The 13,464-nt window shown below is 39.6% G+C and overlaps 1 protein-coding gene across 2 annotated transcripts in view; it reads right to left on the bottom strand.

Annotated features, from left to right (window-relative positions):
- Window positions 1–592: 592 nt before the first annotated feature.
- GALNT7 (polypeptide N-acetylgalactosaminyltransferase 7) overlaps window positions 593–13,464 on the bottom strand; it is a 74,028-nt gene continuing 61,156 nt past the window's right edge. For both annotated transcript variants that reach the window (XM_056346867.1, XM_056346860.1), the window contains exons 7-12: window positions 12,835–12,952; window positions 10,184–10,306; window positions 7,921–8,139; window positions 5,651–5,749; window positions 4,190–4,318; window positions 593–1,557 (exon numbers count right to left, since the gene is read on the bottom strand). In XM_056346867.1, coding sequence (XP_056202842.1) covers window positions 1,420–1,557; window positions 4,190–4,318; window positions 5,651–5,749; window positions 7,921–8,139; window positions 10,184–10,306; window positions 12,835–12,952 — 826 coding nt within the window. In that variant the 3' untranslated portion in view covers window positions 593–1,419. The remainder of the gene's footprint in view (window positions 1,558–4,189; window positions 4,319–5,650; window positions 5,750–7,920; window positions 8,140–10,183; window positions 10,307–12,834; window positions 12,953–13,464) is intronic.

Here is a 13,464-nt window from a genome sequence, read left to right as displayed (position 1 = left end):
ACATAACCCTTGTTAACATCAATGGAAGCTGCATGCAATGCTATTCTAGATTTTGGGGAAGTATTTAGTCATATTTAATAGTGTGACATGTTATAGGCATAACTCTTTATGAAATCAGTACACTGATGTCAACATTTAACAGTCACAAAATCTGGAATAAGGAAGGGAGGATAAGTCATTTCTCCCCCACCCCTGTTCATTCAGAGTAATTATTTATGCTCCTAAGGGAGTTTGCATTAACTCCTTTCCAGAATGTTTTCAGAAACTACTTCTTCACATTCTATTCCCTACACTATAGCACCAAGCAGTTGTATTTTGTGTTTGTAATCCCTCAGGAGAAGTTTCCAATGACAAAAATAAGAATAAAATTAGCATGAATAAATGCAGTTTCAGAATTTCCATTTATCTTTTCAAATCTAAATCTGGCATCCAAACCAGTTGACACATGTCCTTGTAGAGAATTGCGCAGCTGTGTTAAGAAGCCGGATGATTTTTCCTAATTAAAAGTTTTAGTCCAACCTCTAAATGATTGCCATTTTAAATAACAATATAAATGAAGCATTGGATTCTAAGTTTTACATAATTGTGCAGCTTTATTTCTTTTTTTTTTTTAATAATTTTTATGTAAGGCATGGTTTAAACAAGCAAGTTAGTGCTTATAAATTCTTAGCTGGAATCGCGAGGGTGCTTACTTCCATCAAAATGTACCACATCACTAGACACTAAGCTGCTCCTTGCACCAAACAAAGCGTCCAGTCAAAGTAGAGCAGCCAAACTGGCAATAGAAAATTGTCTTCGGTAACACAATAATTACATGGGGTGGTATGGTTGGTCCCTACCCCTGGTGACAGCTCAGAAAAATCCACTGCATAATTTCCAACAAATGCTCTTCTTGTGAAAGAGAGAAATGAAAGAGGCACTAAATATGTTGAAATTCACCTTCCAAAAAAGCAGCATGACTGTGAGAGAAGGCCACCCTGGCTAATAACCTGTGGCAGTGCTTAGTAAGATGTAAAATTAAATAAAAATATACAACAGGTTGATAATCACCAAGTTCTATGAAAATCTGGTTACTCCAACCTTTTCAAGTGTGTGTAAAAAAACTGCCTTCAGACCCCTGAGTGTAATCCCAAAGAAGACGACAACGCTTTTAGCTATGTTCCTTTGAAACATAGCTAACAGCACATTAATTTACCAACATCTTAAAACAAAAAGATGTAAACATCTACAGAGTTTAAGGTAAAGCAGTTTTGTAAACATTAACTGCGGATGATAATGTTATTGTAATAATCACAGTTCCTCTACGTCCTTCATCCAAGCCAGGAGGCTTGCAGCTGTACAAAGTTAATAATTGCAGCAGTTTTCAGGCTATTTTCAGTCCTTTACAAATTAATGTGTCAGTAGGTAGGTTTTGTCTGTCTACACACTAAGGATGTTGTTCATTTCCCATTTTTGTGTTGCCTTACTGGAGTCACACTCAGAAATAAAAACTTGATGGAGGACTTCGGAGCGATCCAAGCACTTCCCTGATGGAATGTGAGTAAATCTGTGCAGATTCTGGAAAACAAAACCATCAGGAACATGCGTTTGTTTTTTTTCCTTTTAACATTTTCTTCACAACTGCAATATAGGTATTTACAAAACCAGGTTTCAGGATCCCAGAACAGATCAGTTCTATACTCATTTTACTATTTGTTAAACCTAGACCTTCCACAGCCTTCATATTATTAAATGTTCGATATGAGACGCCTCCCATTTCTCTTAGGCAACAAACTACTAAGAGAATGAGCAAAACTGTGTCTAAAATGCTTCCAGCCTTTTCATCCATCCCGTAACCGAACCAAAAGATTAACCCTTGAGGACAGCTCTATGAGAACTGGCTTCACCGGGCAGATCCTCCTTCAGTTAGCCCTCACATAAAGCAACTGCACAATACCAACATTAACCACACTAGGGGAAAAAAAGCACCAACTTTGTCCTGGTTTGGCTGGTAGAAGGAAAAGAAGAAGGTATGGGGGCAAGCCCGGCCTCCGAAGCAACTGGCTGCCTGATCAACTGCACACCTATTGTACCTAGCACATTCAGGTGGAGACTTGCACGCTTGGTTCCTTCCACACCCCTGTGCTGCCACGCTCGAGTCTCACGCATTTGCTAAGCGGCCTGTGGCTCCTGTCCTGCTTGCTGACCCCCTGTGCCAGAGGCAGCTCTGACTTGCTGACCAGTTGCATCTAGCGTGGAGAGCAACAGAGCAGAGGCAAACCCCAACACTGTGGCTGGGCTGGGGCGCCTCACCTGCCCCGTGCACCCAGCTCCCCCCTCCATCACCCTGTCACTCCACACGCGTGTGCATGTCCGAGCGAGTGCTCAGCTCCTGCCATGTGGCCGGGCATGGGGGTCCTCCACCTGGAGAGGCAAACAGATGTCTGAACTAAAGCAGCAGGCAGGCCACCGCCAGCCCTGTTCTGGATGTTTGCTTACAGGCACTGAAGCCCTGCTACTGCTCAATGCTGAAGCAGCACAGATCTTACGCTCACCAAACCGGCACACATGTTAATTCCAGAAACAACCAACCAGCCAACCAGATAAAATCTCCTGGCAGCTTTCATTTACACGAGGCCACAACATTTTTCAGCAGTTCATAAGCATTTCATTCCCTACACCCTCCTCATTAGAAGAAACGGTCATACCCTCTGTACTGCACAGCATGCCAAATTTCTAGTATTTGCTTAGTTACACACCCCTGGTGGTCCTTTCGCTCCCCCTGCTCCCCCCTTCCTTTTTTTTTACAATTCTGGAAACCAGTCAATGTTTTGCTCTACAGCCTGGACCGTGACTACTGGGCTTCCTTATAACTTGTGGTGATAAGCAAACAACTATGCAACTTGGTACCACTGTGGAGGAAACGGATCTTCTTGCATAAAATAAATGCTTAAAGAAGAGCCAAGTAACATGCTGGGACACACTAGAATGGCTGGAGAATTAAGAAGTGCTATATATTATTTCAATATTAAAGCAGAAGTCATCAGGACTTAAATGTCAGGTTTAAAGAATTTTTGTGTCTATACAGCACAAGAAAGCTGGGTGGAAATGGCATTACGGTGCTTGATATTTCCTAGCTCTATGCAAATACCAGAAAAAGTGGAGTGGCTTAAGGGATAACAAACAGATCTCACTGCACTCAACACTGCCTATGTCTTTCAGACAAACACAAGCCAGATAACCAGCTAATGAATTAATAAATACTCAACATGCTAGACCAACTGAAGAAAAATTGACATGCAATAGTTTCTTAGATACAGAACCAAGTTATGTGTGGCTATATCCAAAGATAATGTCACCCTCAGACTATTCAGTCTCATTTTTTAACAGAAAAAGAAATAGAACCTGACTTTTTTTGAAGCAACACTTTCAAAACTAGTATTATTAGAGGACTTACAGATGTAGTGACTAAATAGACTGTAGCAGCCCTTGTGTATCAGCCAACATTCCAAGTCTTTATTAAAAATTCACAGATTTTGCAATAGCATTATAATGGCGCCACACCCAGAATTCACAATACAGCATGTTATTAGAGAACAGCTCAAGAACAGGAAAAGAAATACTGAGGGCGGCAAAGACAACACAGACAGGCAGAATAATGCTGTGTTTATCTATTCCTATATAGGCTTAAAAAGATCTTCTGCCTTTAAACAAAGCAACACTTCAATTCAGACCTCTCAAAATTAGATCTAATATTGACCCTAGCTGCTAAATGCACCCCAGTGTTTAAGTAACCTCATAGCGTACATTAGACAAAGAAACTTTCTTGATAGAAAGCAGGCAAGCAGAGAGGGTGATGGCACTAAAAGCTTTGATAACTCTTGTCACTGGTAGTGGACATAATTTTTGCTTCCTCCGAGACAAGTGCTAACCCCTAACATACCTGTGGCAGCATATGTAGCCTCATGAGATTTGCTGTAACGATTTTGCTACAGAAGACAGTGACTAGTAACAAAAGCATCTTTCCCTGCAGGAAGTTTTCCCAGCAAGCACGTATTTACGAGAGTGTGTAATTAGCAATTTACTCTACTTGGTTCAGTTAACTTTGTCGTAACCTTTATTTTCAGATATACATAAAATATTTTAAAAAAGGTGCAAAAACCATAGGATGCAACTATAATTTATTTTCTGCTATATATGTGTTGCATACCTTGAAGTACTGCCAGTCCTTGTATTCATTCTGATTACAGTGTGTAATCATAATTTTGGATCCATCCGGTCCTTTCGTTAAGCACTGATCATACTGCATGAGTTGATTCGCTTCATTGATTCGGAAAAGCTAACAGAAAAAAAGAAAAGTCATCTTTTTAACAGCTGACTCATTAAAATAATGAGTATTTCAGAAACACTGAAAATACCAATGTAACTGCATCGTTCAAAACATTCTCTGGTGTTATTACACCTATCTTTCAGGAGGGTTCTTTATTTTACATGATGTAACACACTTTTACTATCACGACACTCAATTTCATGGATAACTTTCCTGTAGGATTTAGAAGGCTAAGAAACCTACCCAGCCAGAAAAAACCCCAATAAAAATAAAGGGATTCCTACTCGGAAGATTTCTGAAAGTGTTTAAAAGCCTTTGTATGATTTGATGGCCAAAAATTCCACTATTTTTCTAAAGGTCTGGCACCAAGGCTTTGGCCCCAGATAGTAATTTCATGTGAAGACACTAAAACTTTGGGATTTTACCCATGGAGGAAATCAAACTAACGCATCCAGGCACAAAAAGATTACCCTAGCTACTTCTTATGAAATAGCTGTTATTGGGTTTTTTTGGGGTAACATATATAGAAGTACGGAACATTTTCATTAAGTATCAAAATTAGAGAGACATTTCCAGGGGCTACTGAGAGCCAAACATGATTTTTAAAAGCCTAATCCTGCACGCGATTTCATGAATGCCATGACAACAACTTGCTTGATTCAAATCTACATCATCACAAATAAGGACCTCACATTCTGAAATGTTTTCCAACAGAAAGAGGAGATGTAAAGACAGAACGGCATATCTGTGTGATACTGTGGATAGGTTTGTGAAGTTACAGGACAAACACAATAGTAGCCTGGATCGCAACCATCTATTAGTAATTATGTTTTGCCAATTAATTTGTAAATGAAGCAGAGACAAATTTGTATGTGATTTCTTGTCTCCTGTGGTGGAAACTGAGTTACTGCACAAAAGTGTTTCATACTTCCATTAGAGTGAAAAAACTGTGAAAAAATTCAGCCAAAGCATGTAAGGGGGTTGTTTCCTGAAGGATTAATTACTAAGTGAAGATAAATGATGGATTCACAGCAATGCTAAGAGCTGCAGTTATTCCAGTGCAGTGATATGGTTGCTTTGAAACACAGTTCTTGCTTCCTCACGTAGCTGCTTCACTGAAGAAGAGATTATGAATTTGCCTTCAAGTTTGTACCGCTTGTGTTTGAAAAGATCTTTTCAGGTTCCCGTATTTTAGCAATGTCAGTATACTTACGGAAACCCCCTAACTCCTATCTTTTTAGCTGGCACCTAAGTGACTCTATGCACAGGCTTAACAGAAAACCAGCCTGTAACCACCCACAGCAAGCAATTCTCTTTCAGACTTGCCTCCAAGCTCCTTACCTGATTTCCCCCCATCCTATGGCATGGCCCCAGCTCAACGAAGCCACCATTGGTGTGCCCCATGCTATCAATGCAGTAAGCGGTTTCAAAGCCTCTAATCTGGAAAAGAGGTTTTGCACTCCAAGTTAGTCTCAAGGAAAAAGTAAGTGTGAAGGAGTTCAGAAAATTCCTGCTTATCTTTCAAATCACAAACAGGTATCTGACAGAGACGTGTGTCCAACCTGCATATGAAATTCATATACTGGTGTTAATTGTTCTGGGAGATGGAGCTCCAAGCTGCCTACGATAATTTGAGGCTCTTATGTGAGTCAGAATACACTGATAAAGCTAGAGTTGCAAACTTCAGTTCCAAATTAATGACACCGAAATGTAGGACTTTCAAGTATTTTAATTTATTCAATCTCCTATCAAAGCATGCTCAGTCTTCAGGTCTTCATAAATAAAGCAGGAGCTCAGCTAAGCTGCTCTCATCTTGCGGATGAGAGAAACGGGATGCAGAGAAGTCAGGCATGGCAGCTACTAACTGCAGCCAGGCACAGCCCACTGACCCGGCTGCTCAGATGTATCTTCTGCAGCAGCAATTACATGGAAAAAAAAGAGGTAGAATTGGTGAGGGGTAGGCACAGGCATACAGATAACGATGGAAAGTCCCGTCAGAAAGCATTCCTCTACTGCTGATTATCCCATTCCCTTCTCAGAAGGGCCAACAAACAGCTTTACAATGACTTTATGACACAAATAACATTCTTTCCAGACCTATTTTCTTTGCCAGAGCCACTTTCTTCTTTGCGACGGTAGAAGGAAGTCTGGAGGAGTAAGCTTAGACCTGACTTCCAGAGAGAGTGTTTAGGAGGATGAACCCCACACTTTCATTCCCGATAATTTGGAAATGCCATTAGTGTGGTGTTACAAATGGGGGGGAAATTCCTCACACGTAGGATAACTAGCAGCCAGTGAAGAAGAGTTGAAGAAAGCTTCAGAGAAGTCTCTGAACTTCCGACTTTCTGGTTGCTTCACCAGAGCCACTTACTTTTATCAGGGATGGTTTCCTGCAGGATGGCCATTATTATTTTTTCCTCTTCAGATACTTTCACCTCAATAAGTAGTAGTATATAATGCACCTTCCTAACCCTTCACATGGATTCAAAACGAGGTCTAAGGCTAACGTAGTAACTGATGCTTTGTGCTAATTTTTAGGTAAGAAAAAGAGGTGGCATTGTTCACCTGGTCCCTCAGACAGACTATCTGTACCCCCTTCCACCATGCACATGCTCTGTATCACAAATTCCTCAGAAAAATTAGAGATGACAATTTCTTGGCTGTAGTAAACAGCATAGATCTGTACTTCCTAATGCTCTTCTGAAGTTACAAAAACGGGTCCATCATAACCTGGGAAAGAAGGTTATTAAATTTGGTTGGGACACAGAGTCTCCTCTGCTAGCAAGACGACTTCCTGATTTTGCCTCCACAACCTGCAAAAGTGAAATTAATAGAACAGATAGGGCAGAGCTGGAACCAACTGAAAAGGGCAAAAAAATAAGTGAATCTGAAAGCAGGCAGGAGACCTGCAGTAAGAGCTCTTCGTGGTGTGGTCTAAATGCCAGAACGAAACAGGCAGGGTTCAGGAAAGTGTCCTGCACTCACTTGGCAACACACTTTTTCTCTCTGTCTGCCACGTGAAAATGCCAAATTTGTAACCACATTCTTATTTAGCAAAGTCATACTCATGTACACTAATGCTGGAAATGACTGTTAAGGAATCGTATCAAATTATTACATGCAGGTAAGGGATTTACTGAGGCTGTAACTGTGTAAGTACATCTCAGGCTAGCAAATTTAGGCAGAATGTACCCCACCTGGATTTCATGATCTATTCTCTATGCCTTCACTGAAAATGATTTTCACCTATTGATCTTTGCCAATACTGCTACACACACAGGATTTGCATTTTTTCTTTAAAAAAAAAACACTAAATTCCAATTATGGAAAAAAAGAGTTTTAGATATACCTGAACACAGGGCTAGAGACAAAATCATCCTTCAAGGACCTGTGGAACTAATTAAAAAAAATCACACCTCTTGAAGTAGATATAAAGTCTTTTTCCTAGGGTTTTATCTCTATAGGTCTCTGGCTAGTATCATATACCTTAGTACAGTAGTAATCAGAATCTGTTCTCAGACTGATGTCAACTAACAATTGCTTCCATTTGAATTCCCAATTTTTTTTTAAAAAAGCTCCTAAAATAAATACAGGTTATGTGCTGTACTTACCTCTCCCCAGTCCACATTTTTAGGTGGTAAGGGATAATATGAAGTTATATCATATGCTATTTCTTCCATAAACCACTTAAAACTTTTGCAGTTATGATCTTCACGGAATTTTTTCAGCTCAGATATATCTCCATAGGGTAGCGCTTTTGTCTCCGGCCGACTGGCGTAAAAGTAATCTTTGTATTCATCCCACCACACTTCTACAACTCTGACATAGTTCTGTGAAGAACAATGAAACTGCTGAGACCTCAAAGCACACACGACAGGTTGGATGCAACTGCAGGTTAATTTCGGAAATTTAAGGATTTCTCCACTTAAAAAATGACAGCGTGAAAGTATTATATAGCACTAATCAGTCACCTTCAGCAGATTATACAAGACACATGCATATTATTTTCAAATGACAGTTTAGTACTGAAGCCAGCAAAATAAACCGGCTTGCTTAATGAGAGTACAAAGTCTTTTCCTACATTTAGAGAATGTTTATTTGAAAATACAAGACTTTTCAGTTACGGTACAATAAAATGCTGCAATCATTTGCTGTGTACCAGTACTGCAGTTCAGAGTTTCTATTCACCTTCTACAGTTTTAACCTAAAAATATGCATTAGTCCACTAAAGGTGAAAAAATTAAGTCTTAAACAGGTCAGCTATGACACACCAAGAAGGTTTTATCTTGTTAAATAGTTTACTGCTGCTTGGAGAAGGGGAAAAAACAGTTTGCCTAGTGAACAAGCCTCTCCCTCTCATCTTTCTTCTCAGTCTTTCTGATGGCTCTTATCTCTGGATTACCTGTACATGTTCCAGATGCACATCTCACTTTGTACAATTTTTCTAGCATTAATGACCTGGTGTTAAACAGTCTAAATAGATCTGACTAAAGGCACAAATTACTGTGAGTTTTACTTAATCCACATGCAGTATAAATTGAACAATGCTATAAAACAGCACATTTACCATGGGCATAGGAGGGTACCCAAAGAGAAAGAAAGCTATACCTGCATCCTGCCTTGTACAGAGAAGAAACTTAAGAACACTCAGCAGTGTTTTGTTGTCTTCAGTAAGCAGATGAGCAGACTCATGTAAGGTGTTTAGATATGCTGTAAGCATTTTTGATCAGCTTTTCAGCAGAGTGAAATGGTTTTTATAATTTCAGACAAGGCAAACAAACATCCTGCCTGCACTGAGCAAGAGCTATCATTTGCTATCATTAATGCTGTCTTCCATTGCTCTGTCTCTACTTTCAGCTATGCCCATTTCCCCCTACCCTGCCTTGTATCAGTCCTAGCACTTGTTTGATCACAATGTTAATCAATTCAAATTACTAACAGAGGCCCTTTTTTGGTGTGTGTGTGGTGTTTGTGTGTGTGCCAGGTTAGTTTGCTACCATTAAACTAGGGACATTCCCTTTTCAGAAGAACCAACTCCTTGCTTGGCTCAAGTCATACTCTGAAACCCTACCAGCAGTCATTGTCACAGGTGATGTCTAGGAAGATGGCTCTGGGATTGCCATTCACAAAGAACTTGGTCTTTGGGAACAGGATTTACCAATGCCAAAACACTGCACGAGTGAAAGCTTAAACTAGGCAATAGGAAACCTTAACAGGAGGGTTGTCTCTCTGCTGGTAGATGCAAACTTATGTAAAAACATTTGTCTTGATTCAAATTACCTCTTCAGATATAGACAGCTGGCTCACTCATTTCTTGAGGTGAGGTCTCTACCTTTAATATCATGGCTTGAGCAACATTTCTGAACCTGCAAGGTGCCTGAGGAATTACCAACTTTTACGATGAAGTGTAGAGCATGCCATTTTCCCAGGTGTCATTCACTGCTTCTTAATTAACAAATAGAGCCACAAAGGTCTGAGAGATGCTCGAATATGGCATTTGCTAACTCAGCCTAGGATCAACCCTATTAAGCCAAAGGGGGATTACAAACCCATCATCGTCACCTCCAGGAGCATGCTGTAGTTACTAGAGTTGCTCGCACACTGCAGCAAAGGTGTGGGGTGCTAAGAGTAAGTATTAGGAAATGTGATTTGTACCTCAAAGATGGGGAGGGGTGGAGCAAGAAGATGGGTTCCAGGAATATCAACTCTTAGTAATAGTGGGATTGGCACATAGATTTCCCTCCTGTGGGGATGACCACCTTAGCTTTAGACACTACATAGCTTTAGATATAGTGCTCTCTAAATTATTACTAATAATTTAAATAGAGTTATCTAAAATAAAAAAACACCGTCAAGGTTGCAGCAAAACAGTACCTTTAATGTAGGAGAAGACCCAACGTACACAGGGGGTGGGTTTCCTTGCCATCCCTGGAGACGATAGATGTGTCCAACACGAGAACAAGGAACAAACAACAGCTTTCCCCCACACTGCCAGATCTACAAGTTAAAGCAAAAGTATTATTAATATATATGCACAGGAATTTAAGACAAACAGATAATAAATTATGGAAGAAATGCCAACTACTTTTCTTACTATACCAAACATCTGATATATTTTAATATTTTTGCTTCAGATGTAAGTATAAACATAATAGGTCTCTGAAATGAAAGGCTTGCATAGCGTACATCTCCAACTCAGCCATGAAATTACTCAAATTACTTTTTGAAAAAGCTTTAAAAAAAGTTTGCCATCTGTTCTGGTTTCAGCTGGGATAGAGTTCATTTTCTTTTCAGTAGCTGGTGCAGTGCCTTGTTTTGGATCTGGTGCGAGAACAACACCAATAGCACACTGATGGTTTTGGTTGCTGCTGGGTGATGTTTACACTAAGTCAAGGACTTTTCAGTTTCTCAGGCCCTGCCAGCCAGAGGGCTGGGGGGGCACAAGAAATTGGGAGGCGACACAGCCAGGACAGGTGACCCACATGGGCCAAAGGGATATTCCAAACCATCTGATGTCATGCTGAGAATATATAAACTGGGGAAAGAAGGAGGAAGTGGGAAATGTTTGGTGTTATGGCGTTTGTCTTCCCAAGTAACCATTAACACATGACGGAGCCCTGCTTTCCTGGGGATGGCTGAGCACCTGCCTGCCCATGGGAAGTGGTGAATTAATTCCTTGCTTTGCTTTCCTTGTGCACACAGCTTTTGCTTTACCTATTAAACTGTCTTTATCCCAACCCACGAGTTTTCTCACTTTTACTCTTCTGATTCTCTCCCCCATCCCACTCTGCAGGGAGGGAGTGGGCAGCTGTGTGGGGTTTGATTGCTGGCTCAGATGAAACCACGACACAGTCTCATTCTATTACTATCTTAAAACAACAGTAATGAATGAATGCACAAAATCTGGAACTGACTAATTTTTATTATGACAGAATTAATAATATTTTGATTTTATTACAGCAATTCACATACCATCACTAAGATGGGTTTTGGTTAGATACTCATCACACCTAAGTTTTTCTTAATAAAGACTAGTAGGAGATAAGGATGTCTTTGGTAATCCATTATTCTAAGTACAAACAGATTTTTCTTTAACTAGGTAGCTGAAAATAAAAAAAAGGGTAAAACATATTGTCATTCTGAAATTCCCTCCCTTCCACACATCCTTTGATAATCCATTTATTGGGAAAAGAAAACATACCTAAATCTAAATTTAGTTGTTCAGTTTTGACAAGTTTGAAATGTAGTATCAAATCCAAATTCAAGCTAACTTTGGGGATGTTCCAAATTTGTCCAAATTCCAGATTAAAAATATGACTTAACAGTATAGGAAAGATGGGCAGAATAGTTTACATCCTTCATTGCATCATCATACTAATCTTCTTAAATTTCATCCCAACACCCACCTCCCCCCGATATGCAAGGCTATCTAGGAGTCAGCACAAAAGACTGATACATGTTATTGAGTTCTTCTGAAGATTGGAGATTGGTTGTAATCTACACGAAACCAATCTGGAAGTCTCTACATAATCAGCACTTCAATTACAAAACTACTGTATGTAATTCTGATCATGGTTTAGCTTTAAGCAAGATGGAGAATTAGAAGGATAAAGACTCTGTCTGTGTAACATCCTCAGTAACTACACCTTTTGCATATGGATTTACAGCTCAGCAAGTGCACTCAGAGCTTTCCTCAAAATTATCAAGAGTAGTTAGGGGAGCTCTGAATGTACTTTCAGTAAAATTCATCTACAATTTCACAGGTCGCTGCTGAGGATATTAGATGTCTCCACTTTCGTTTGTTAATTGGGACAGATTCCTGCTGCCTGCCACTTGTGTCATTATGAATACCGAAGCTACAAGAAGTTAATGATTATTGTCTTACGTTTCCTGCTAACTGAAGAGCATGCATATGCCTAGGAGTGAAAACAAAATCTGCTGTGATTATGAATTATGCAGTTAGTGTTTCAATTATGAAGACTTCTCTTGTAAAGAAGTTCTTGAAATTTTGAAAAGTATATGAGATCATTTTTCACCCACAAAAATGGCAGGGAGAAGGAAACTTGGGCAGATTACTTTTTGTTGCATCGTTATATACTTTACAGGCATCTATGCATAAGCTGAATGCTACTTGTTCTCTGTAATCACTTTCATTAGAAAAAACATTTTTCTATACTCACCACGATAGCACTCAGTTCTGCCTCATCAAATTTGCCAGCCTGGTTTCAGGTTAGATATTTAAGGGTGTGTGTGTGTGATCCCAAACCATTAACAAAATCTAGATTACTCGGCATTCAAGAGCCTCAGCACCTGGCCACGTCCCGTAACACTACTACTCTAACGCCCACAAGAAAACATTAAGGATACACATCTCTGATGCAACATCTCCTCACAACAAAACCTTCTGGGCTTCATGAGGCAGAGGTGGTGCAAACCAGAAGTAGGTCTGTCTGAACTCCAAACAGAAGTATTTAGAGAAAAAAAAGATCTACGAAATTGAATTATTTTTCTATTTTTGGTGTTACCTTGTAAGAAATTTCAAAATTTTCACCACCCCAAATTTGAAGCCCTGGATCATAGAGACCCAGTTCAAAGAAGAAATCGCGTTCAATGGCAAACAATCCACCAGCCATTGCAGGGGACCTGGAAGAGGAAGACAGTGTAACTCCTTTTGCCAAAAGGATATGATAACACTCAGAGAAAGCATTAATTAAGGAAGCAATTTACTGTTAACATATAATAAAGATTAGATACATGGCAGTAACTGAAAAGTCATAAAGCTTTGTCATCAGCTTCCAGCAATTTTCTGAAATGAAACCTGTATAATTTCTAGTGAAGTCACAGGTTCTTATTATGTTGGTTTTTGCTTTTGTTAGGCTTTTGTGTTTGTCTTTTAATTTAATTATACAAAATTTTGGTCAGAATTATCCATTTAGCCAGCCAGTGTGCTTCTATTAAAATAAAAGGTAAGAATCAGCGTGACAAGATGTTTCTTGAAAGTTGCTCAAGTTTTTGAGATAACAGATGAGGCTGCATAGCTGACTTAGGTTTATGATCTGAGGAGCTGTCACATTGAAACACTGTCCAATAAACAAGTGACAAGAGTTTTTCCAGCTAAACAATACCTTTCTATCTGCTCCCTCTGGCTCTTTTTC

This window comes from Falco biarmicus, chromosome 1, assembly GCF_023638135.1.
Source record: "Falco biarmicus isolate bFalBia1 chromosome 1, bFalBia1.pri, whole genome shotgun sequence".
NCBI lineage: Eukaryota > Metazoa > Chordata > Aves > Falconiformes > Falconidae > Falco > Falco biarmicus.
This window is presented reverse-complemented; position numbering and strand designations above follow the sequence as displayed.